Below are 27,342 nucleotides of genomic sequence, written 5' to 3'. Positions count from 1 at the left end.
ATTCTAAAGGTATATAGGCTTAGAAGCAGCTGTATATTATGTAATATTCTATCATGCTATACTGTATGATATAGTTCCCATGTCAGTCTCTGTTTGTGTTCTGGGAGATGTAGTGATTAGTTAGACTAATTAGAATAGTTGGAATTTTTAGATTAGTCAGAATTTTTACAAAGAGTTCTTGGGGGACTCTGTGTTTCCAGCTGCGAGCTGAGTCCCTGAATTACCTTAAAAATTATTTTCTATGTGCAAACATCAAGAACTCTTACAAGTCTTCCATATCTGTTTAATTCCAAGAGGGCAACTCACGAGAATTCTCTCAATAAATATTTGTGGGTTTATAGTATTTTGATGTAGCCACTTTGATGTGGCTGTTTTGATTCAGGGCTTCAGGGACATTTTGTTATGGCCTAAAAAACAAACCATTAAAGAGGCAGCAATTTTGTACAACAAAGAAATGTGTGGCACAGGCATCCAACCACGTTGCCGGGTTGGGTGTGTATGCTAACCTAATGTTTGTGTGTTTTCACTTTGACATGGCTGTTTTGATGCCTGACGCTTCCATTACATCATATGGATCTTGCCAGAATGGTTGCTTTAAATACTTCCTAGTTTTACTTGAATACCAACCATGTGCCTGATTCTCATTTCAATGGCAGGAGGGATTCAAATGAAGCAGAAGGCAAGGAGATTAATGATCTCAAGGGGACTGGAGAGTTTTGCCAAGAGCTGGCTAAGGAAATACATTCACCATTTCAGAACGCATACTACCTCCATTCTTTGTTTGACATTTCCTGGTTTAGAGCTTCAGATTACTTGCTGGAGACATGTTTAAAAATGGAAAAAGATCCCACTGCAAACACAGAAATATGGTCTATCCATGTTAAAAAGATCATTTTGATCATTTCCCCCTGCTGTGTTGTAAAATGAATTTTCTGTCTGTTTCACTTGGCGATGGGAGGAAGTGATATTTGTTGCTCACTGATCAGAAAGGCCCTCACCCAACTGCTGTGAGCAGTCATACCCTATTTTCTTTTTCAGATGGTCTGAGGGATTGTTATTGCACACATATGTCAGGAAACCAGAAGTTGCCTCAGAAATTAACTAGATGAATAGAAAATTAGGCCATTAAGGGGAGACTAAGAAACCTATATTTTGACTAACATTCTCATCTGGTCATGCAATGTTATTCCTAATTTTAAAACATTTGGGTAGCAAGTATATTAAGCAGCCTGTTATGAAAAAGCAAGTAGTTGTATTTGGGTTCCAGGTCTTAACTCTGAGAGTGGAAGCTAAGTTCTTGGTGTCTTGCTAGAATGGCAGGGCAAGTGGCTAAGCCCCCTGAACAAAATGTCATCCTTGTCATGAAGTTGATGGGTGTTATATGTCTCTTCTTTGTGTACACTGGAGAAAGGTACTATGCTAGCATATTTTTGTTTAATTTTTATGAAGTAGGCATCAGGCATTTCTTTCTACACCCCACACAGCTAGCAAGAGTTGGAGTCAGGATTTGAAGTCAAGGCCCTCTGACTCCAAAACCCACACTATTCCCATTATAACCAGTTATTCCAAAACACTGGTCTGCAGCTTGATGTTGGTTCCAAAGGAAGTTTTCTCCAGTCTATGACAAGACTATCTGGATAACGCAACACCTCCCTGTCTTGAAAGCACTGTCATCTGTTCAGAGACACCTCTCTTTCTAGGTGTGAAAGGCTTATTTTTTTTCTTTTATCAAATGACGGTGATTGTAAATAGCAGCTAAAAAAATGTTCTAAGATATCAAAGTGAAAAATTGGCCTCCCTATGGCAATCCCCAAGCTTACATCTGGAATCTTATCGGCCTGGGAAGTGACAAAGCTGAGGAAGGAGAAGTACGCCCATTACCCCAGCAAGGGCTCCTTTGGGCAGACTCCCAGGATGGCTTAGGCTTACCTGAGGTTGACCCAGAAAAGGGCTTGGCTGCAACCATAGCTGGAGGTGATCAAAATACTTCTTAAAGCCATACTTCTTGGACTCTAAGTGGTATTAGCTCTTGCCAGTTTAGCAGTCCCGATAATGTAGGTGACCTTTTAAAAGCCACAATAGTTTGAATTATTATTATTATTTTTTTACTAGATAAACTATCTTTTCCAAAAAAGAAATAAAGCTTGGATGATCAGTGTTTGTGACGTTTACATGTCAGGATGGGGAAGGCTTGAGCTTGGAGACATTTTAATGTTGATGTAACTCAAGTATGACTCTCCTGAAAAAGTCACCTTTTTACTGTTGTTACAAGAACAAAATAGCTCAGGCTTTGGAGCCAGACCTATCTGGATTTGGATCTCTATTTTAGCCTTTGCAGCTTTGGTCAAGACTCAAGTAAAGGCTCTGTAACATGGTAACTTCCTTCCCCAAGTTACCATGGGGGGCAACTCTTTGGAAGATCCTACCATTGCATGCGGTGTTCCTTTCCTTTACTGGGAGGATCCACATCAGTTCTCAGTGTGTCCTACTGTCCTGCTTATAGGTGACCCTGAGTCACACTTACTTTTATTTTCCTGCAGATGGTTCCAGATTCCAACTGTGCCTGGAGAGGTTCCTACTAGTTGAGCCCCTGAAACTGTATAGGGGAGGTGCCAGTCTCTCTAATCTCTGCCTTCACTTCTGTTCCAGTGCCAACAATATGCCCAAGCAGGTGGAAGTGCGAATGCACGACAGTCACCTTGGCTCGGAGGAACCCAAGCACCGGCACCTGGGCCTGCGCCTGTGTGACAAGCTGGGGAAGAATCTGCTGCTCACCCTGACGGTGTTTGGTAGGTACCTGCACCACCCCACCCCCAGCCCCCTCTTCTCTGGGACTCTCCTGGCTCTGTGGGGCAGCTGGTCTCAGCAGCCAGCCCTTCCACCAGAAAGGAAGCCACATGGTTTGCCTAGGGCCCTGTCTGCCCAGGCTTCAGTGATATAATTTTCCTCCTTACCTCCTCTAGCCATTCGTTCTCCTTTGGATTCTAGTAGTTCTTAAATTTTTTGCAAATAAATATCTTGTGAGAGTGTTGGCATGTGGATTCCTATACTCATGGAGACTTTGCTTTGGGCCACCTGAAATGAGGTCCTGCAATCTACATATTAGCAAACCTAGGTGGTTCCAAAGCATTGGTCCATGGACCACATTTAGAGAAACACCTGCATCAAGATAAGCACAAGTATTGCACAAAACCCCACTAAAATGGCTCCCAAGGTCTGAGCTTCTTCAGACACATCATTAATTTAGGTAATTTGGGCACATTAGCTAATGAGGTCAGTGTGGAAGATGTTTGCCCCAATGCCTTGATCTGCTCCAGCTCCATCTTGGAAGTCCTCTTCCTCCTCTGCTTCAGGCCTCACCCAAGCGATGGTTGTTCTCAGGCTATTGATACAATCTTGGTCTTAAGATTCGCATGAGGGTTTATTGAAAATGGGGCAATATACAGTTTCTTATAATGACAACCACACCATTTCCTTTCTCAATCCCTCCCTTGTTCTGCAGCTGTCACTTAGGTTTCACAGAGAAGCAATGAACAACTTGTCCTTCCCACCCACCCACCTGCACACATCTACCTGAACCCCTCCATTCCATGGCTTTTCCTTTGAGACAGATGCCTTGGTTGCCAGTGGCCCAGGATCGGGACTGGGAGCTCGCCACAGCTAAGTTCACTTAACAAGAAACCATAGGCATGGTTAGGTTTTCCAAAGGTTACCCACCATGTAACCACATCTAATTCATCACAGGACTTGAAGAAGTTGGAGAGTGTGGTTTTTACCTGCAGAAGAAAAAAAATCAGGCTTTCAGCCACATTACTCCTTCCTCTTCTGTGGAATTAACACTGTAGCCTGCATTCCTGGAACTGCATCCCTCCCTTATGGCCAGTGGTACTATGACCCAGCTTGTAGTTTCTGAAAGGGTCATTCATGTTGGCCACCCATTTGCAGAGATATAAAACTTTTCTTCTGGGATCTTTGAGTCTGTAAAGTGAAAGATCCCTGCCAGCATCTCTGCCTAAATTGTTTCCTCCAAAATTATATATTTTAGAGTCCATTCTTGAGCTCCCATAAGATCAGCAATCTAAAAGCTATGTAAAAGGACATAGAAGTCAAGGACAAGCCTTGAGAGTGAGCCATGAGGAAATTATTGGAAGCCAAAGAAAATAGATGGGAAGAAAAAAATAGAATTCACACTAGCTTGGTCAATTAAATGTTCTTTTTATCTTGCCTCCAGTTACAATGAGAAGACACACATTAAATGCCATGCCATGTGGCCAAGCTTGAGCTGGGCAAGGAGGCAATATCTGTCCTTGTGTGGGTTCTTTCTTTCTTTTTTCTTTTTCTTTCTTTCTTTCTTTTTTTTTTTTTTTTTGAGATGGAGTCTCACTCTTGTTGCTCAGACTGGAGTGCAATGGCACCATCTCAGCTCACTGCAACCTCTGCCTCCTGGGTTCAAGCAATTCTCCTGCCTCAGTCTCCCAAGTAGCTGGGATTACAGGTTTCTGCCACCACACCCAGCTAAATTTTTGTATTTTTAGTAGAGATGGGGTTTCACTATTTTGGCCAGGCTGGTCTCGAACTCCTGACCTCAGGTGATCCACTCGCCTCGGCCTCCCAAAGTGCTGGGATTATAGGCACAAGCCACTGTGCCCAGCCCCTTATAGTTTATTTCTATAGACAATTTCTGGCTCCAAGTAGACAAATAACCTCAAAGAAGTTGGAGTCAAGTTGCCAGTGTGCACTTTCATAAAGCCTTGAGTTCTCCTTGACTCTTTGGGTGTTGACTTTTTAAGAATAGTTGGAGGTATAGAAAGTTCTCTTGCTAGTCATCAAAATCAGCTTCACTTATCTAATGTTGTTTTTGTTACACATTGTTCATCATTTAATACTGCAGAAGCATGAGAAAGGTCAATGTTGCTGAAGTAAGTGTCTAGAGTAAGTCATTTGACGAGGGCAAAAAATAAATTCATATTGTTTTCCCCTTCCTTTTAGGTGTCATCCTGGGAGCAGTGTGTGGAGGGCTTCTTCGCTTGGCATCTCCCATCCACCCTGATGTGGTTATGTTAATAGCCTTCCCAGGGGATATACTCATGAGGATGCTAAAAATGCTCATTCTCCCTCTAATCATCTCCAGCTTAATCACAGGTAAGACCACCTCACTAGTGCCTGGCTAACATGGGTCATACTCCTGCCCTGGCTTTTGATTAACTGTAGAATCTCAATTTGGTTGAGTGAATGTGATCGTCTGTGTCATTTCATTTCAGAGCTTTGGTTTTCCCGTCTCTGAAATGAGGATAATCAACCCTAAAGAAATAAAAGCTTGCCATCGATTAGTCAGTCTATTTGTCTTTCTCTCCAGCAAAAAAGAAAGAAAAGGAAACACAGCCACATGTTACAAGTGATGATACCTCTAGTGGTTTTAAATTTTTTTTTTTTTTCTTGAGATGGAGTCTCCCTCTGTTGCCCATGCTGGAGTGCAGTGGTGCAATCTCGGCTCACTGCAACCTGTGCCTCGTGGGTTCAAGCGATTCTCCTGCCTCAGCCTCCTGAGTAGCTGAGACTACAGGCATGTGCCATCATGTCTGGCTAATTTTTGTATTTTTAGTCGAGACAGGGTTTCACCATATTGGCCAAGCTGGTCTCGAACTCCTGACCTCATGATCCACCCGCCTCAGCCTCCCAAAGTGCTGGGTTTACAGGCGTGAGCCACCGCACCTGGCCTTAATTTTTAATGTCTACTTTTCTCCCCTTTCTAAATTATATTTTGTTCAGATACTGATAAAGGTAATAGATGGAAAAGGAAATTATCTACTATTTTAATTGGGAATTGAGGGAGGTTGCCATTAAAAATAAATGAAATGCTAGGTATGAAAGCCCTCTGAGTTTTTCAGAACAAAGGTACTCCTAATATGTGGCATCATGTTCACTTATTTTTCTCTACCACCAAGTTGGCCAATGTATGATTTGTTAACAGGTGTAGATCCTGAGTCCCAGCATCAATTATTTTTGACTAGAATAATTAATTACTTTATCTGAAAGAATTTGTTCTTCCTCTGTGGGCTTATACTGGTATTTTCCTCCTTACCAAATAATATTGCTCAAACAGGGTATAAATTAATGCCCTTTGGAGACTAAACTCTGAGTTAAGGGCAGGAAGCTGAGCTTTGGTCCATATTTGGGTACCAGCCAGCTAAGTGATCTGGAGAAGTTGTTCCCCTGGACTGGCCACTTCATGAAAGAAGTGAGTGAGGCTCTGGTAACTCCAGGAGATTCAGGGGCTGAGCTGGGTTGAGGCTTCAGCTGGTTGACCAGTGACCCCAGTACCTGAAATGCTGGAACTCAGAATCAGGCACTTAGGGGCTAAGTGGGATCTTATCATTCAGCGCTAGATTGAGTGAAAGGGTGCATTTACCATCAGTGCTCCTCTATAAACCAGAGAAAATGTTCTCTACACCTGTTAACAGGTCATACGTTGGCCAACTTGGTGGGGAAACCTAGCTCCCATCGGCTGGAATTAGACTAGGTTGTAACGAGAAGTAGGTCACACGTAGGTCAGCTTAATTTAGAGCAGCTCACATCACTAACTTCCTCCCCCATAGCAAAAAGGACTGACACCCAAAAAGGGGTTCAATCTCTCTTTCTGGTAAAAGCAGGAACTGAAACCAGGAAGTGAACACATTCAAGAAACAACTGGAAAAAAACCCAGTGGGGCTGGAGTTTTTGTGAATTTGCTTGGAGTTTCCTCTAACCTCCCTAGGCATAGATGAAATGCCCACCATTGGCAGGGTGCTTCACGGGGTGTTCCCTAATCCCTGCATGAGGCTGGGAATGTGGATCTTCATGCTTCACCTCAGAGAAATGAGAGGACTGGGCAAAATCGTTATTCTCAGACTCTCCATGTCAGTTACCAGTAATATATTCAAAAGACATTTTGAGCATGGCACAGAGCTACTAGCTTTTTAGTCTTCCAAGTGAGGACATTAAAACATAAATAAATAAACAAGTTAAAAACTAGCATGTACCAGCAGCATCGCTTCATAAAAGAAAGATGTTAAGACCAAAAAAAAAAAAAAAGTGGAAAGAAATAATCTCAGAATTAAAAATGGGATGTCTTCAACTTTATTTTAACTCATTATTGCAGACTGACAAAAAATTTGTTACAGACCATTTGTAAATTCTAAACAGGAGGATCTCCAACTCTCCCAGTTCTGTAAAATCTTGAAAATCTCCCTGGATAATAGAATGATAAACTATGGGATTGATCAAATATTCAGTACAGTTGGCCCTGCATATCTGTGAGTCCCTCATGTGCAGATTGAAAATATTTGAGAAAAAAAACTAATAAAAATTACAAAATAATGCAAGTTAAAAATATAGTATAACAGTTATGTACATAGCATTTACATTGTATTAGGTATTGTAAATAATTTAGAGGTGGTTTAAAGTAGACAGGAGGATGTGCATAGGTTATATACAAATACTACACCATTTTACAGAAGAAACTTGGGCACTCTCAGATTTTGGTATCTGTTGGGAGTCCCAGAACCAACCCTCTCATGGATATTGAGGGAAGACTACAGTAGGAGATTTAATCAACCATTAACACATTTGAGTGATATGAAGCCAACGTCATAGAAATGTAGACACAGGTCATTAGCACAAACATAATAGAATTAATCCTTCTGCATTTCTTTTCAATCCAGGGTTGTCAGGCCTGGATGCTAAGGCTAGTGGCCGCTTGGGCACGAGAGCCATGGTGTATTACATGTCCACGACCATCATTGCTGCAGTACTGGGGGTCATTCTGGTCTTGGCTATCCATCCAGGCAATCCCAAGCTCAAGAAGCAGCTGGGGCCTGGGAAGAAGAATGATGAAGTGTCCAGCCTGGATGCCTTCCTGGACCTTATTCGAAATCTCTTCCCTGAAAACCTTGTCCAAGCCTGCTTTCAACAGGTAACCCAGAGTTCAGATGTTCTCTCTTCTCCAGTCCTCTAAGTTATCAAGGCGATAACTTAAGAGTATTTTAACAGACCAACTCTGGGTAGAAATTTTCTTAATATGTAATTATCTCTGTCTAGGCCCAGGGATTCTATGAGGTGGTTTAGGGCAGGATCTTGGGATTGGAGTCTCCTGGTTTTAATTTTTTTAAACCTCCCTTTTTTTCCAGCTCACTTAATATATTTTTTGCTGTGGGATTGTCCTCCTTTCTCTCTCTCTCTCTCTCTCTCTCTCTCTCTCTCTCTCCTTATATCTATCTCTTCCTTTCCTTTTTGTGCATGAGGCTGGGAAATGTGTCTTTGAGTTGTCCATGGGCATATTTTTATTAGCCTTGCCCACAACCTTCTAGAATACACAGTGGTTCTCAAACGTGGCAGTAAAGCTAAACCACCAATGGCACTTTTAAAAAAATACAAATACCCTACACAATCAGAATCTCCAAGAGATGAATCTGGAGCTTGGGTAGTTTTTTAAATTGTGGAAGTAATACATGCAGATTATGAAAATTTTAGAAAGTATAGAAGTACGCAAAGTAAAAGTTAGAAGCTTCTGCTTCCCCTTCTCTAGAGCTACTTATGTTGAGAATGCTGTTTCCTCCCCTGTATTTTTCTTTTGCCACTTATGCAAGTGTGCATAATCTTTAAAAGAATTCAACCCTGGCTGGGCGTGGTGGCTCATGCCTATAATCCCAGCACTTCGGGAGGCTGAGGCAGGGGGATCATTTGAGGTTAGGAGTTCAAAACCAGCCTGGCCAACATGGTGAAACCCCATCTCTACTAAAAATGCAAAAATTAGCCGGGTGTGGTGGCGCATGCCTGTAATCCCAGCTACTCGGGAGGCTGAGGCAAGAGAATTGCTTGAGCCCGGGAGGCAGAGATTGCAGTGAGCAGAGCCACTGCACTCCAGCCTGGGAGACAGAGTGACATACTGTCTCAAAAACAAAAAACAAAAAAACAAAAAAAAAGAATTTAACCCAATGGTACTCCATTGTTCATAAAACGTTACATCTGACTTTTTCACTGAACAATGTTTGAACAATGAAAAACATTGAACAATGTTTTAAAGTCATCTCTTCTTTTTTTCATGATTGCATAATATTTTTAAAGGATAAATTCCTAGAAGTAAAAATGTCCTTGTCAGGACAAGGAGTTTTGTATTTTGAGTTTGCTGGCTGTTGCAAAATGGCACTACAAAAGTATGTAGCAGTGGGTACAGATTCCTTAGCAATGTATACTCTTGCTTGCTGCATACATGCCTATACATTTTTTTAAACTTGAGATTTTTTTAAAACAGGTGATTCTGTTGAGTGGAACCACTGGGTTAGCTGAGTAGGCCCCATTCACTACCCTGTTTTCTAGCCCCAAGGCCAGCGTAGGTTAGAACACATCCCACACACCCCGGTTCCCATTAACCCAGGTAGAAACTGAGCTAAAATCAAGCAGTCTAAGCTAAAACTTCAGCCATTTCCAAGCACAGAAGAATGAGCTTAGGAAACAGTTTGCTTAGAAGAAAAGTATGTATTCCTAGCTGTCTCCAAAATGTAGTCCTTAACCATTGCTGAGCCCAGATTACTCTGGGTTGGGATATGTTCCCTGGTTTCAGATACCATTTTAGTGGAATATGTAGCATGGACCTATATTAAAGGAAACCATTCCAGGCCAGGGAAGTTGGATGTAGAAATAAACAGAAATAAGCTGGAGAAGAAGTTGCTTAGTGGGCTCCATCTGCATAGCGTGTTTGCCCCTCAGCCAGCCTGCTCAGAAAGATGAACTGACTTGCTTTAGTGTGAGAGACACGATTGGGTGCTATCCGTTCTTAACATTTTGGAAAGAGCATTCTGGGATCGCAGCTGCAGGAGGCTGAGCTGGTAGTAGATTTGGGGAGAGTGGAGCATAGGAGGGCCTGGGAAGGACAGATTTGGACACAGTTCTGTGCCTGGTCATGCCATGCTCTGTGAAAAAAAGGAAGGCAGGACCAAGAAGCAGGCAGGCTCCTGGAGCTATTGCTCTGGTCTTGGAGTGAACTTTTGTGGAGCTGGCCACACTTACACTCGGTGAGCACTGTGGTGGATGGGCAGTCTTTGCATGCAGCTGCCCATGGCAAGGGGTGCTCTCTGCCATTCTGGAATAGAGACCTGAGCCATTCCCTGCCCCACGCCAGCCCTGACCCCAACTTTCTATTGCCAAAATTCATATGAGGACTGAGCCTTGGTCCCTCAGTAGGCTCAGTATCAACGTCCGTTTGGATTAGGACAACCTGAGGAAGAATGGTGTAGAATCCACCTCAGGGAGAGGATGGTTACAGTTTCCTTAAGCCTGGAAGGAAGGCACTGAAGAGGACTTGAGGACAGGAAACTCTTTTAAAGGGACATGGCATTTCCAGAGAGAAAGGGTGCATGAGAGACATCTTCTGTGTCCATGAGTACAGCTAGAAGTCATTTAAAATAACCTGTCTTGAGTGGAGGAGGCTCCTTGACCAGAGTTAGAAACAGAGATGTAAAGAGGAAGATGAGCTCCCCCCGGAGTGGAGACTGCCTCCTCCCAGGCGACAGGGCCTGGTTTGCCCAAGTTAAGTCCCTGTGTCTTTGTGAGCAGAGAGGTCTCCTGCTTGCTTTTTGGGGCTTACTTTGAACCAAAGTAAGATTTCCAAGACAGTAACTGGCTGTAAGATATGACCTTACAACATTAAATCCAGCCCAGTAATAGAGACCGCATGGGTTCTTTTCCTCCAGAAAATTCCGTGATCTGTGTATGTTCACTCGGCCAATACTTGTGAGCAGGACGGGCTGCCAGGCTCTCTGCTTTGCACAAGGATGCCACGGTGGGAGGAGACAGATAAGGACCCTGCCACAAGGAGCTCACTTACATTAGAGGGGAGGGAGGTAGACCAAAACAAACATCAGGGAAACACAGAAGAGACTTAAACATTAAGACAGGTGTTCTCTGAGGGATAGAGGCAGGATGATAGGCTGGTGGTAACTAGGGGAGATATTTCAGCTGAGAGGATAGGGGATCAGAATGAGTTAGGCCTACAAAGAGCTGGGGAAAGGGGCTTCTCAGTAGAGGCACAGATATGCAGAAGCTGAAAAGTACTTATAATGTTCAGAGAAGAAAAAGGAGGCTGTGTGAGGCCAGCGTGGGAGGTATAGTGAGTGGAGGAAGGTAAACTCAGCTCAGGCATGACTTGGTGGGCCAGGGGAAGCTAAGGATATAGATAGGGTTATAGGTAGCCACACTTACCTATAGACTGTATGCAGACAAGAAGAAAGTTGAGTAGGTCAGTTTACGGTTTTGCAGGTTTTACGATGAGACATGATGGTGGCTTAGGGACAGGGAGACTGGAATTAGCACCTGCTATGCTTTGGATGTCTGTCCCTTCCAAAATTCATGCTGAAATTTAGTTGCCATTATAACAATATTGATAAGTGGACCCTTTGGGAGGTGATTAGGCCATGAGGTCTCTGCTCTCATGGATGGGATTAATGCTGCTATAAAAGAATGAATTTGGCTCCTTCGTGCCTCTCTTTGCCTTTCTACCTTCCTCCATATAATGATGCAGCAAGAAGGCTCTTGCCCGATGCTGATATCTTCATTGTGTACTTCCCAGTCTCCAGAATGGTGAAAAAATAAATTTCTGTTTATCATAAATTATCCAGTCTTAGGTATTCTGTCATAGCAGCACAAAACAGACTAAAACAGCACTTACATGGAGTTGTGCAACCGAACAGCTTCTGTGAATCAGGAACTCAGGCAAAGAACTAGGCCTGCGTTCAGTGTTCCTATCTCCTCAGCTTCAACTTACATCACTGGCCTGTGCTATTTGAAATCTGGATTTCTGGAGTCAAACATAACTCATCTCGAATCCTGCTTCAGCAACTAACTAGCAAGCTGCCCTTGAGTCGAAGGGCTACTGTTGACCTAAGACGTAATGGATGTAAAATAGGTAGCAGCTGGCCTCCTGCCTGATCCTGACAGCCACCATTCATTTAGATCCATGAGTATTTCTCTTTTAAACCAAACGTAGGCTTCTTTAGCATCCTTAGGATAGGTCGACAGTTGGCTTTGGTTCCCTTTTCTTTCCTGGGAGCATGACTCTGCTGTTCGCAGAAGCTTCTCTTGTGATCCTCCCTGCATTCTCTTCACACCAATGTTGCCCAGATGAAGGGGCCACATTGAGGGGAGAAGTGGGCTGCCTGTTCTCCCCTCACACAGCAGGCCCTAGGCTTCATCTCTCCCTGAACGAGTACATGTGGCCAGGCTAGAACAGAGAGCACCCTGCCTCACCTCAGAGAACGCTGACCTCCCTTCCCATCCATTTTGAATAACCGGCAGTTCAGCATTGCTTCCTCTGGGAACCAGCACAGTAGGATTGGGTCCCTATAGCTTAACATACAGCACAGACTGTGGAAATAACTCAATGGAGGTGAGGTCATCTGAGTTGACGTCCCAGTTCTGCCCATAACTCCATGACGTCCAACAAGTCACTTGACTTTCCCGTACATCTTCTTCCGTATCTATTCGGGGTTCAGCCATCTGTTACCTACTACACGCCAGCACTGACAATCTAGGATTCTGCAATGAGTTCTATTTTAATGCCCCTGGAGGTGGTGTTTTTTAAGCTCAGATGCGGATTTTTATAGCACTCTGCATGTAGGGTGCCTGGCACCTTTAAAAATAGGACCACTGCCATGGATGTCGAGGAATAGTGGGAGAGGTTCCTTGTGAGTCATCTGACAGAGACGCTTAGGGAATATTGAGCAAGGCTTGGCATCACTGCTCAGAAGGAGCGGCTGTCTTCCCACCTTGAATTTGGATCTGAAATATAAGCAAATGCTCCTGCCATGGTGGCTGCTGGCAGCTGACACTCTTGGTGCCCAGATGGAGATTTCCAGCTGAGCCTGGCTCTAGAAGGAGCCCAAACTGAGGCAGCCTGTGATGCCCCTGTCCAGTGGGGACCAGGTAGAGGGGAAAACAGGTGGATCGTGAGTTGCTGATCTGACCCCTGCCAAGGCTTCCTATTCTTAACCAGATCCAGGGCCCATCACAACTGGAAGGACCATCAGAACTGGAAGCACCATCTAACTGGGTCTCACAATTGGGAAGAGCATCCAAGTTAGACATTTCATACTGTTTCTGAGCTACAATCATAGGAGTGAAAGAAGACATTTATCCCCCAAGTTTAAGCCTGTGTCCTATTATTGACTACAGTACTTATAGTACATTTGCAAATTATTTTCATACATTCTATATTTATGAAATTGTGTCATTTGAAGCAACATGGATAAGACTGGAGGTCGTTATCTTAGGTGAAATAAGCCAGGCACAAAAAGACAGATATTGCATTTCTCATTTATATGTGGGAGCTAAAATATTTGAACACATGGAAAAATAGTGGAAAAATAGATAACAGAGGCCAGGAAGGGTGAATGGGGGAAAGGGAAAGGATGAAGTGAAGTAGCTTAAAGGGTACAAACATACAGAAAGATGGAAGGAATTCATTCAATGTTTGATAGCAGAGTTGGATGACTGTACTTAAAAAATGCATTGTACTCAGATGATAGACACCTTAAATGCCCTGATTTGATCATCACACATTGTATACATGTAAAAAATTTATCATGTACCCCATAAATTTGCACAAATAAAAAATTGTGTAATTATCTGTGATTAGGACAATTGTATCTCACTGTGTATAATAAAACACCACTTTGTAAATATAGACATATAAAATATTCTCCAGTTTTCATAACCTTGCTTTGGCATTTCTTAATTATTGCTAACCTGTTGGGAACCTTAAAATATATGAGTAGCCAATCTTCTTTTTTTCACCTTATAGGCCAAACCTCAACTCTATGCCTTTTTTCCCTCACTCTGTTAGATTCAAACAGTGACAAAGAAAGTCCTGGTTGCACCACCACCAGACGAGGAGGCCAACGCAACCAGCGCTGTTGTCTCTCTGTTGAACGAGACTGTGACTGAGGTGCCGGAGGAGACTAAGATGGTTATCAAGAAGGGCCTGGAGTTCAAGGATGGGATGAACGTCTTAGGTAGGCCAGCTGGTGGTCCGGGATTCTGCTTCCCTGGCAATGGCTGGGCTATCCTGCACTCCCTTTTCAGAAAACTGATGACTCAGCTGTCCTCTAGGTGGAGCAGGAGGCTCTCTCTGGGGAGCAATTTGAGGGTCACTGGGACTGAGAGCTGAGCAATTTAAGGAAGAGAGAGAAGGGCAGAGGAGACCATAAGGGGACAGGGCAGCAAGAAGCTGGGTATGGGAAAAAAGGAGGGAGCTCACCGTCATTGGGCACATTCCCTGGCTCTCTGTGTGGTGTTAGAAAGTCACTTTCTCTGACTCTCTGTGTTATTAAGTGACACATCCATTGCTTTCGTTTCTTAAGCATTTTTTAAAAGCTGCCCCCATGTACTGGTGCTGTGCTAGGTGCAGGGGCTGGACCACCACAGCCCTCATAGTCTGCAAACGAATGCAATGCTACCAGGATTGTAAAATGTTGGAGTAGGTACCAAGGGATCTTTACAGATTATCTTGTTATGTTGTTTTACTTTCTGGGATCCCAGTGAGCCCTTTCTCCTAGCCCAGTACCTTCTTAGCATGCCATCCTAGAGGTTTTTGGGCTCTGCAGTTGGGCAGACCTGGGTTTGGATCCAGTATGGGCCACTTACTGGTTATCTGACCCTGGGCAAGTTACTCCATTTCTCTGAGCCTCATTTGTAAAATGGAAATAGGATTGGCATCTATTTTGTAGATTACTGTGAGGATGAAATGTGATTGTGCATATAGGGCACAGTAGCACATGCCATGTGCTCTCTCCTTATGAGCTCTGATCATTATTCAAAGTGGGTGGAGAGCTGAGGAGTTCAGTAAGAAAATACCTCCATGAGGGACAGAGGTTTATTACCATGTGAGCGGCTCTAGTCTGCCCAGTTTTCTCCCCTCCCACTCAGTGGGTCCACTCCCTTCCGTAACCTCCATCCATCACTAGAATGGTGTCCCCGAGACAGAAAATAGGGGCATTTGGCCAAAACCTGGGAGAAATGGTGAATCTGGATGGATGAAGTATGTTTATTTATCCAAGCACAATTTCTAAAGGTTTGGATGACAGCTACTTAGAGATGAAAGAGCTCAGTAGTCCTTTCACATTGTCATCTGAAAGATCACATGGCCTTGTCTCCTTAGTTGGGTTGTCAGATAAAATACAGAATGCCTGGATAAATTTGAATTTTAGATAAAAAGCAAATAGTTTTTTAGTGTATGTCACAAATATTGCATGGGACATAATAATACTAAAAAAGAAAGTATTCATTGTTTACCTGAAATTCAAAAAGTAATTGAGTGTCATGTTTGTTTGTTTGTTCCAAATTTGGTAAGCCTACTCCTTAGCCATCTAGAATGGTAGAGAGAAAGAGGAGAGAGAGGGAACAGAATTGCACAGTCACTGAGAAGCAGAAGCGGATCTTTTTTGTTTGGCTTGGTAGGAAGCCGGTTGGATGAGTGAGAGTGAGGGAAGAGATGAGCTGACTAGGTTGCTGGGCAATGGAAGATCAATAAACATTGTTTAACAACCAGTGGGAGGTGAGAGGTGGAAGGAGTGAGGAGTAGGACGGAGAGTTCCTCTGGGGAGATTTTGCAAATATCCCCAGCACCCACCACCGAGCAGCTCTTCTCCCTCACTGTCAGCTATCTATGTCCCTTTCAGGACCTTCCTAACTCCCCCATGGTCTTTTCTGGTGGGTCATAACTTAAAACACCCAACCCCCTTTTTGTCAAAGTGTTCCTCAGTCTTCTCCATACTCTGGAGGAGCTTGAGGCCATGAACAATGGGGCCAGGGCTTTGGAGTGAATCATTCAAAGACTTTCCTGGTTGTTTCCAGAGTCTTGGTGGATTCTGGGAAGTCACAGGACCTTTGGCTCTACTGGGGAGTTTCAACACAACTCACTACTCTGTAACCCCAGCCGCCAAGTCCAAGAGGGTTTTGTTCAGATGGAACACCCCCGTTCCAGTGAGCAATTTCAATTAGGCAATGTTTACAGAGAAAAATTACAAGCTGAATACGGTTTCCATCCAAGTGCAGATCAAGGCTCTGGAAAGCCAAGGGAAGTTAGACTGTTGAGAAACTTCCCATTTACAAATCATGGCTGAAATAAGGTTCTTTCCACGGTCTTCTGAGGGTGGAGATAGTGGCTTTTTTATTTGTTTGTTTTGCTGTCTTTCTGTTTTTTGGCTTTGGAAAGTCCCAAGGATTAAGCACTTGCAATAAGTGAAGATACAACCCCAGCTCTTGCCTCCCACTTCTTTAAGGAACCATTTCTCTCCTAAAAAACCTCCAGAAACAGTTCTGGGCTCCACCCTCTCCCAACTGCTTAAATCAACTCCAACTGTTCCTTTAAAAACCTATCTCTCATAGATATGGCCAGTTTCTGCTGACACTGAATGGAGCATTTTTTATTCCAGTTCTTTGGGACCTTGATACCTCGGGCATTTTCTCTTAATTTCAAATGAAATTAACCAAGTAATATGAGCTATTCTCAGCCAGAATATTCAGATTGATTCTCTTTGACCTCCCACGTAGCAGACTCCTCTCCATGGGCTTGAGAGAAGGACTTGGGAATGGCCTGAAATTGATTTTGTACATTACTGCAGAACTAGTTCCCTCTGTCCTGGATCTAATCTTCCCTAAGCCTTTGTCTTTCCAGACCAATAACTCACTTGTGAAGTCATTTGTCAAGCTTTCTAGCTGAGAGCAAAAAGAGGAGATACTAAATGTGAAGTATTAGTAACCCCAAGTGCAAGTGATGGATTCTTTTTGCTGAAGATAGAAAGGATCCAGCAAAGGGTAGTTAGACAATCTGGGTTGATATGTGCTTGGAGTAAAGAGGTTAGTGGGTTAGATGACTAGGGAAAGAGTAAAGTCAAAGGTTCAGAGAGAAGGAATTTTGTTCTAAGAGAATCAAATTATAATGCTAAAATTTACCGAGTATGGGTTAAGACTTTAGGCATAACTGGACACCATAGGAAACTGGATATAATAGGGAGGGACTGGAAATTAGGACTGCCAAATTGAGCAGGTTAGGTGTGGAGAAGAGGAGGAAAGAGAAGATGGCTCATACTTCAGAGTCAGAGAACAAGTCAGGTGGGCAAGCAAAGTCCTGTAGCCAAAGACATAGCAACACTGATTTATAGAACATGTAAGTAGTAAGAACTGAGACCTCAAGAATGGCAATACTAGATCAGGGGTCAGAGGTCAGGGAGCACATGGGGATTGGAAATTAGAAATCCAGATAGCCCCCAGGCAGTACTGGAAACACCTGTAAGCCGCACAATGTGCCCCAGTCCCTGGATGCGTTGGAGTGAGACTGCAGGCCTGAGCGTGAGGTACCGAGGGAGAGAATGGAAGGGACCAACAGGAGTGGTAGGAAGAGCAAAGCCAGGCCTGGCCTTGGAGGAACTAAAGTGTAGGGCAGATTCCCAGGACCTCAGGCACAGGGGATGACGTAAAGCCAACACAGAAGTAAGACTCATGGTTGGGTATTGGAGTTGGTCCAAGACCTAGTGCAATGTGATGCTGACATGAAGAGGGCAGAGATGAAGCTCCTTAAATCTTTCCTGGGGTTAGGATTGACCCCAAAGGCTGATGTGAGGCTGGACTTAGATACAAGTCAAGAATGTCAAGTAAAGGAAGAAAGAGTGGAGGGACTAGGAACTAGCAAAATCTGACAGTGAATCTATATTCTGTCTTTATGATCCTGAAAAAATAAATAAAATAAAAAAAGCATTCTAACCATTTCAATCATGAAAATAATTATGTCAAATTCATAAATAACAGATTACATTTAAAAAAACTGGATAAAATGGAATTTTGGATTCCTTATTTTTTTCCCTTTGATTTTTCAGTATTTTTTTCTCCCTGTCATTTTATGTGTGTAGTAATAAAAAATAATTTTACATATAGGATTTTGTAAGAGTGAAACATACCAGCCATGCATTGATTTGGGATAATACCAAAACAAGCTAGATGTAACTCTAGCAAAGAATTTATTGGCTAATTGGCCTCTGCTATTCCAATATTGGCTCCAAAGTTTGTATGATAATCCCCAAGTCCCAACAGGCTTTTCCTCGTTAATCTGTGTAATAAAGGAATCTGCTTACACATGATTTCATAAGTGAGGGGAGGGAGAAGAGCACCTTTTAGTTTGGAATGAAAATGAATACATTTTCTTCAAGGACCTAACGCTGCTTACAGTTTAACTTGCTCATGTGGAAAGTGTTCAAGAAATCCAAAATTATCCAGGGGAAAGTTATATTCAGTATCAAATATAATGCTTTGTTCTTTTAATGTCTAATTCATAGGGTAACCAGCAGTGAGAACATGGCTCCATACACTGGGAATGGTAAAGAATGAGGGGGAAAAATACATTCTTTGTAATTTGTCCTTCTATGTAATGTGATTCACCCAACAGGTCTGATAGGGTTTTTCATTGCTTTTGGCATCGCTATGGGGAAGATGGGAGACCAGGCCAAGCTGATGGTGGATTTCTTCAACATTTTGAATGAGATTGTAATGAAGTTAGTGATCATGATCATGTGGTAAGTGGCCTTGTTCTTACTTCTTAGCAGTGGGTTGAGAAAGCCTTGGGGTCCCCAGAGAATACTGGAGCTCTCCCTGCAGGAAAAAGTTGGCATGGGCTGATCAAATGTCTTTCCAGAAAGACCTTGAGAAAGGGATGAAAATATCTTTTTTGGAGCTTCCCCTAGAACAAGTGTAGACAAATTATGCCCCTTGGGCCAAATCTAACCTACTCTCTCTTTTGTATGGCCAGTGAGTTGAGAATGGGTTGTATATTTTTATGTAACTGTCTTAGTTGGGTTGCTATAACAAAGTACCAAAGACCTAGTGGCTTAGAAACAACAGAAATTTCTTTCTTATGGTTCTGGAGGCTGGAAGTTCAAGATCAGGGTGCCAGTATGGTTGGGTGTGATAAGGGGCCTTTTCCAGGTTGCAGACCAACTTCTCATTGTATCCACAGTTAGAAAGATATTTATTTATTTTTATTTGAATTTTATTATATTGTAATTTTTTTGAGACAGGGTCTCACTCTATCACCCAGACTGGAGTGCAGTGGTGTGATCATGGCTCATCACAGGCTCGGCCTCCCTCACTGTAGCTCAAGTGATCCTCCCACCTCAGCCCCTCAAGTAGCTGGAACTACAGGTGCACACTACCATGCCCAGCTAATTTTTGAAAATTTTTTATAGAGACGAGGATTTCACTATATTACCCAGGCTGATCTCAAACTTCTGGGCTCAAGTGATCTTCCCACCTAGGCCTCCCAAAGTGCTGGGATTATAGGCATGAGCCACCTCGCTCAGCATGAAAAGAGATTCAGAAAGCTCTCTGGGGTCTCTTTTACACAGTCATTGTCTTTCCATCTATTATAACAAAATACCTTAGACTGGGTAATTTATAAACAATAGGAATTTATTGCTCACCCTTCTGGAGGCTGGCAAGTCCAAGATCAAGGTACTAGCAGATTTGGTATCTGTGGAGGGCCTATTCCTCGTAGTTGGCACCTTTGTGTGTGCTCTCACATGGTAGAAAGGGAAAACAGGCTCCCTCGAGCATCTTTTATTAAGAGCACTAATTCCATTGAAGAGGGCACAGACCTCATCACCTAATCACCTCCCAGATGGTTCACCTCTTAACACCACTGCCCTGGGAATTAAGTTTCAACATAAGAATTTGGGGGACATATGAATTCAACTTATGAATTGCAGTTTTTGCCATTACTTTCAATGGGAAAAACCACAGTTACTTTTGCACCAACCTAATAATTAACTTGCCTAAGATGATTATAGCTAGGGAGAGGAAGAGCTGTAGTTCATATTGGTATCAAAACCCTTGATGCATAAGCAGGTAGGTTTTTTGGTTTGGATCGTCTAAGCAATATTGTTTCCCCTTTATTTCACATGTGTTTATAGTCGGTGACTCTGAAATCTAGGGGAGCCTAGGAGAGCATGAGTATTTACTCTCTCATTGTGGAAGCTCTGTCATCTTCAATCATTGGAACCTTTTGGTGTCCCATATCCATCAGACAGAAAGCTTTTTACTTGCATTTGTTTCAGATCTCTAGGATGGTCCTGTATGTCTGCCTAGAAAAAAATAAAACCACTCTTAGACCAAGTCATACCTGTGTTCTCTTTTCCACAGGAATTCTGGGTTACCTATTCCCCATCTCTGCATGTTCCAGGCCTACCCACCTTCTTTGCCAAACTTCTTCTGATCCTTTTCCAGTTTTCTGTAGGTGTCTTTCATGGAAATTCCAGCTGCTTTTTCTCTTCCTCCTTTTCTTGTCTCCCACCCCACCTCACAAGGGCAAAAATCTGTTCTTCTTTTTTATCTCCACAGAACCAAACATGGTGATGTGCCTGTAGTCAATTGTTACTAAAACTTTAGGAATGAGTGGGATAGCTGAAAACTCCAAGATTTCAGATCAAGAAGATGCTCCTCACTATTTCATGAACCATATTTAACAGACCTGGCTTGTTCAGATCATTGTTTTACGGTGCTTTTAAAACACAGAAAGGATGCTAGTGAAATAACATCATGTCCTCTTTTATGATTGTACTGAACCTTCAGCTTCTCAGGCAATTCTAGATTTCTGGATATTTCTGTTGTATGAAGATTTGGGAATATGGTGGTGTTGTAAAACATGTACATATATATATATACACACAGAGAGAGAGAGAGAGAGAGAGAGAGACAAAGACTCGCCCTGTTGCCAGGCTGGAGTGCAATGGCGCGATCTCAGCTCACTGCAACCTCCGCCTCCCGGGTTCAAGTGATTTTTCTGCCTCAGCCTTCCAAGTAGCTGGGATTACAGGTGTGCACCACCATGCCCGGCTAATTTTTTGTATCTTTAGTAGAGATAGGGTTTCACCATGTTGGCCAGGCTGGTCTTGAATTCCTGACCTTATGATCCGCCCGCCTTGGCCTCCCAAAGTACTGGGATTACAGGCATGAGCCACTGCATCCAAATATAAAACATATTTTTTAAGTCCTTCAGATTCATCTGAGTCTGTTGAGACTTTAGTACACAATGCAGAATAAGTCTCTTGCTTAAACATTAGGATTTTCCATTGTTTCCTAGAATTTCTAGCAGATTACGCATCTTTATGCCAAACATGCAGCCCGTATTTCTGTAATATGATGCCAATAACATGGGCAATGTGTGTGTCCTTCCTATGTCCATACCAATGTGATTTCCACTAAACCCTTGCAGGAAAGGGAATCTTCTAGGACATCAGATGAGTCAGTGGGATGAAGTGTAGCCTCCCTTCTCCCCAGAGATGGAGGGTGGTGGTATGAATTAAGAAGTTTCCCATTCATTGAAACCAGAACTCCTAAATACTTATTATCATCTTGGGAGGTAAAAAGTGTTTGTGAGGCAGGAATAAGACCTTAGAATGATTTCTGACAGCTGTTTGGTTACCTCATCTAGGCTCATAGTCAGGACAATGTCACATGACATGAGATGCCAATTCTACACATTTCTTTAATTCTTTCACTGCCTCATCAGCATCAGTATTTGCCAATGATGTGTGTAAAAAGGTTCTGGATAAAACAGTCAACTACTCTTTAACTGACCCCTCAAAGCTTAAAAAAATCAGAATTCTTTTGTATTCTTTTCTATGTAGCAGTTATAATAGTAATAATAGCAGAATATAACATTGAAAAGATTATAATAATTCTTTTTATTATTAAACTATAAATTAGAATTACTAACTTCTTGCTGTATGCTCAGTACTATTTCAGTTACAGTACAGGTACTAACCCATTTATTACTGAGGAAACAATTATTATTAAATAACTTAAATTTACCAAATTCCTGCTAAATACTTAATATTATTCCAATTGTTTTACATGCATTAGCTCATTTATTCTTCACAATAGTACTGAACAAAAATAGGTGCTTTTGTTAACCCATTTACCAAATGAGAAAACTAAGCACAGAGGTTGACTTGCCCAGTGTTATGGAGCTGTACAGAAGTGACACCTACATCAATTTCTTTTTGACTTCAGACTGGATTGAATCCAGGATCCTCCTATTGCAAGTTGTGTGACTTTAGGCAAGTTAGACACACTCTAAGCCCCAATGTTCTGATGTGTAAAATGGGATGATTCTAGAATCCAGGCCATAGGTTGCTGTGAGAATTAAGGCTGTGACCAACAGTCATGAAGCACCTTCTTTGTGCTGGGAACTGTCTAAGCACTTTACCTGGATTAGTATTATAGTAATAGCTGTTTGCTGTTACCAATATTATCATCAATTCAATCCATATCATTTGTATCTCTGTGTTCATGAATTCTTTAAGAAACCTGAAAACCCCTTAATTTTTGTATGATTTTCATATCCTCATTTTCTTAGGTAGTTATTTAAAACATTTTTTTCAAAATTTGAAAAACCTAAACAGAAAGTAAAATGTTTCATAATCTTACCCCTATAAAAACTTAAAGTGAGAAGTAAAATCTCTGCCTACTCTTCCAATTCCTTCTTCCAATAAACCACCATCCATCCACACTGTTAAATAAAAAACTATTCAATGACACTTGTTAAAACACAGTAAGGCAGATTTTATTCAGGATCATTGCAATGAGCACAGGGACCACAGCAATGGCATTTTGGAGTGGGGGAGAGAGATTGGGCTCACTTGCAAGTACAACGTGGGTAAGTGGGAATTTATAGCCATGGAGCAAGGTGGGGGCAGTGGATGCTCGGCGGTAAGGAGTATTTTGGCTAAACCAACCCCACAGGATTCTAGCTGAAGGCCACAGGGTGACCAAACATCGTCCAGGAGAGGATGAAGAACCTGATCAGATTTGAGGGTGATCAGATTTTGAGGATGGAGGTTCTTGCTAACCTGACTTAGACGAGTTTTTTGCTAAACCGGATTTTATAAGGAAGGTTTAGCAAAGAGCCCAGAAGAGACCAGAAGAAGGTTCAGACGCCTAACTGAAGTTTGGTCAAACAAAGAATCTTTGTCAATCCATCCATTTTTTTTTCATTCAATAAATATTCTATTCTGTGCAGGCAATGATTTTAGGTACTGGTGAGATAATGGTGAATAAGACAGAGAAGGGTTCTGGCCCTTGTGGAGCTTACATTCTAGGAAAGGGAGAGAGGGAAAGCCAAAAGGGAGCAAATGGTAGCAAATTGTCTTTGTAGCACTTATTACTAATTCAAATAGTAATAAGTGCCATGCAATAGCGAGAGATAGTGATGGGGGTAGAAGTGATGGGCCACGTGGTGCTGTCTGGAAAGGTGACCTTTAATGAAGACCTGCAGAGTGAGCCAAGCAACCTGGTGAAGAACTGAGGGGAGAATATTCCAAGAGGAAGAAGTGGCAGGGAAAGCCTTTTGAGGGTCAGAACAAAGGTCTAAAGAGGCTGCAGTGTGGTTGGTGAAAGGGGACAAAAGGAGGTCAAGTTGGAGAGGTGGGCAGGAGGCAGATCCTCCAGGGTCCTGCAGGCCGCCTTGATGGGTTGGAATCTCATTTCCTTGCAAAACGAAGTCTCTGGAGGAATAATAAACCTGGAGGCTATACTAACTGCTTTTCACTCTGTCTTGATGAAAAGTTCTAATCCACAAATGGTAACTTTTAACAAAAATCACTCTTTGGGTAGCTGGAACTCCTATCCCTAAATGGATTGGGAAAGATGAAGATTTATGATACTTTCTGAGCACAGACAGCACCTTTCAGCAACTCTTGGAATGTGTGTTTAGCTCTATTGACAAGCTATTGGAAACGTGTGGGACAGAACCAGAGGTGCTCCACAGCAGGGCTGAGAAAGTCCCTCAGCTTACCTCCACTCCAAGTGTCTGTCTCATCATCTGTCCCAGGCCTGAAAGTCCCAAATGAATTATTCCAGTGGGTTAAGACCTCAAAGATCCTGAAGTAGTTGGAGCTAAGGTAAATGGTTTCCAAAAGGTCACCAAGTAATATCTGCGTTTCATCAGTTGCAGTTAAGATTTTTGTTTCTTGAAATACTGGTTTTCAAACAGATCAGAATTACCTGGGGAGCTTGTTTAAAATATAAATGCCCCAAGGCCAGCTCCAGGACATTCTGACTCCATAGGTATGTGGTAAGCCCAGGGAATCCAGGTAAGCCCAGGTAAGCCCAGGTAAGCCCAGGATAAGCCAGGGAATTGTTAACAGGAAGCTGGTGGTTTCTGACACCTGGACACCGACTGAATTCTAGGTAGCTTGCCTGCTGTAGATGAGTGTGTTTGTGGAGCCCTGCAAGGGGCATCTTAGGCTGGCAAGGGCTTAAAGACAAAGTAGGTGGAGGCTAGAATGGATACACAGTAGTAAGAAAAAGACTCCACAGGCCAGTCCTGGATGAATCTGTGGCCCTGAAAACAGAGAACAGGAACAGCCTAAGAGCAGCATGGGAGCCATTCCCTCTCCCCAGCTCTCCAGCCATGTCCTTCTCATGTGGAAAATGGACCAACAATCACTGGGCATTATTTGGCTTCAGAACTCTCCGTGGAGCCCTCAGCCTCTTTATGCACTTTGATTTGTGGTTTTGATTGCTGGCTTCATCTCAGAAGCTTTGAGTGGTGGCCTTGGGTGCTGGACATTTGCCCATCCTTTTCCATGGAATGTTATTTTCAATTAGGTAATTCATTGATATGGAAACCCAGGAACCCAGAAGTCCCAGTTTCGGAGTGAAGGCCTAAGTTGTTTGTTTTAAAAATGGGTGCAGTTGGTCGGCCACACCTGTAATCCTAGTGCTCTGGGAGGCTGAGGTGGGAGGTTTGCTTGAGGTTAGGAATTTGAGAACAGCTGAGCAAAATAGTGAGACCTCCTACAAAAATAAAAATAAACAAAAATTAGCTGAGAATGGTGGCAAACACCTGTAGTCTTAGCTACTCAGGAGGCTGAGGTGAAAGGATTGCTTGAGCCCAGGAGGTCAAGGTTACAGCAAGCAATGATGGTGTCACTGAGCTCCAGCCTGGCTAACAGAGCAAGACTCTGTCTCAAAATATAAAAATAAAATAAAAAATAAATAAAATAAAAATAGACACAAGAAAGTAATGGCCCTGAAAGACTTCATAGAACAAACGTTCTTACCTTCTTCTACTTAATGCTCATCCTATTCCCAGAGATCAAGGTGTTTGGATTAGCAAGGGCTTCTTCTTGCCATATTTATAAACCCTAACACTTCACTTTCTGGCCTTTGATTAACACTCTCCATTTACAATGGGAGCTCATGCTTTTCTCAGCTGGCTAAGTGCCCCAGAGGTAAACTGTTACCTCTCTCTAGTCCATCTGTCTGTGGCCCAAATGCATTCTCCAGGAGACTCTATAGCTAGTCTTTTGTTGGCAAAGAGCCTTGAAAGCATTTTCTCTCCATTCTACAAATTGCTCATCCCAGGAGAGAAGGAAAATTGAATGGCACCCCAAACAGCTTATATCTGTGTTTTTCTGGACATCTTTAAAGGGTGCTTGGTGCTTGGGAAATAATTGATCTCTTGTTTTATGAAGATAAATGCTTTTTGGCTTTATAGGAAGGTTCATTCTGCTTATTTACAGTCTCAATGAATGAAGTGCTGGTCCCTGAGACTACCTTGATAATTTATAAGATGTGACTATGGACACACCAGCAGAATATAAAATGGCGGGAGAGCTAACGGTTTAATGACATGAGCACAGGTTTGTCTCAGACTCCCTAATGTCTAGGGAAGCAGTCCTCAGACTTGACCAGCCTGCACCCCACGGAAAGGAAAAGTAGGACCTTCAGGCTAGATTCTCATATGGGAAGAGAGCAGCTATGCTAATGTTAGTTTAACTAATTTGTGTCAGTTACAGATCAGTTCCTTCAGGATTAGGTTCCTCTTGAGAGAATATGTTGCTATAAAATCATCTTGCAATTGGGTATCCCATGAGATGTTCTAGAAAGCATCACTAACTCAGGCTTATTAAGCATGAGTGATGAGAGGACATGGGGTACATGTGTGAAAACAGAACCTACAAGGAATGCCTTTGTCGGGACTCAGAGAATTAATGGTACTGATGGAGATGCGAGAGGGGTTTTTAGCAGCGCACATATATGCATGCTCAAAAATTTAATCCCCACAGCATCTCCATGAGGTTGGAGTTAGCCGCTCTGGGCCTTGACATACATATCTGTAAAATGGGAATAAGCCACTAACCATGGTCACATATTAATAACTAATAAGTGGTGAGACGAGCTCCATGTCTTATGTAGTATTCATATATATGTGTCTCATCTACTCTTCACATTTTTTCTTTAATCCAGGAAAGTGTTTGCTCCAGGCACAATTGCAAGTCTGTATAGATCTTACAATTACAGCATCCTTTCCTGACTCCCTGACCCCTGCTGGAAGCCTTATCTAGGGACTTCATTCTCCCCATAGTCTTTCTCTCAAGTATGTTCATAATTTTTAATAAGGTAGCAACCTTCCCATAAATATTTTCATATCAGCCAGAAACTGTCACAGGCTGAACAAATTCATGCCCTAACAACACCATTCTGGATAATAAAGGATTTTACCAAATATGGGAAGAATATGTTCAGGTTGAGAGAGAAAATAGCTTTCCCAAGAGTGAGGACCAAAGTAGTTTCCAAACTCTCTATAAATTAATAATAAGATAGAACTATAACATCAGTTTATATAGGATAAATTGGTATACGACAAATTGCTTATCTACAAAGAGCTGTGATTATTCACTAAAAAGAAGTGGCTTGTCTTGGTTGGGAAAATCCCCCAGTTGGGAGTTTCACAGACCTGAGATTGTTTTCATTTCCTGGTTTCCTGGTCTTGGGCTGATTATTTAGCTTTTCTTAACCTCAGTTTCTTTATTTGCCACGTTGCAATAATGACACCTAGATTTTCGGGTTGTGGTAAGCATTAAGTGAGGGAATGGGTGTGCAGCTCTCACCATAGTGCTTAAAACAAAATGAAAGTAGCCAGCATTATTGTTAGAATAAGTATGGAAAAAAGACTTTCAGACTTAGAAGTCATAAAACCACTTTTCTCTAAATGTACATTTTGGCTCAGATGATTTCCTTGTTCTCTCTCTCTCTCCCTCTCTCTGTCTCTCTGTCATTTCAATATATTCCCTATCTTCCTAGGTAAAAACAATGCAAATTTACAAATTCCAGTTTATAGTTTTCTAAAAAGCTCAAATTCCCAAATTTCTAGGAAGGAACTGAGGAACACAAATCAAACAAGATTCCCAGAGACACACCTGGGTCTCTCAACTTTGAACTTGATGGTAAAGATAAAGATGGCAATGCATGTCTCTT

The 27,342-nt window shown here is 42.4% G+C and overlaps 1 protein-coding gene across 5 annotated transcripts in view; it reads left to right on the top strand.

Annotated features, from left to right (window-relative positions):
* SLC1A2 (solute carrier family 1 member 2) overlaps nucleotides 1–27,342 on the top strand; it is a 168,252-nt gene that overhangs the window by 99,536 nt on the left and 41,374 nt on the right. For all 5 annotated transcript variants that reach the window (XM_019036414.3, XM_019036412.3, XM_019036413.3 and 2 more), the window contains 5 exons: nucleotides 2,650–2,789; nucleotides 4,990–5,142; nucleotides 7,701–7,951; nucleotides 13,874–14,042; nucleotides 18,470–18,596. In XM_019036414.3, coding sequence (XP_018891959.1) covers nucleotides 2,660–2,789; nucleotides 4,990–5,142; nucleotides 7,701–7,951; nucleotides 13,874–14,042; nucleotides 18,470–18,596 — 830 coding nt within the window. In that variant the 5' untranslated portion in view covers nucleotides 2,650–2,659. The remainder of the gene's footprint in view (nucleotides 1–2,649; nucleotides 2,790–4,989; nucleotides 5,143–7,700; nucleotides 7,952–13,873; nucleotides 14,043–18,469; nucleotides 18,597–27,342) is intronic.

The sequence above is a fragment of the Gorilla gorilla genome, chromosome 9 (genome assembly GCF_029281585.2).
Source record: "Gorilla gorilla gorilla isolate KB3781 chromosome 9, NHGRI_mGorGor1-v2.1_pri, whole genome shotgun sequence".
Taxonomy (NCBI): Eukaryota; Metazoa; Chordata; class Mammalia; order Primates; family Hominidae; genus Gorilla; species Gorilla gorilla.
The sequence above is the reverse complement of the archived record's forward strand: the minus strand, read 5'-3'. Positions and strand labels throughout refer to the sequence as shown.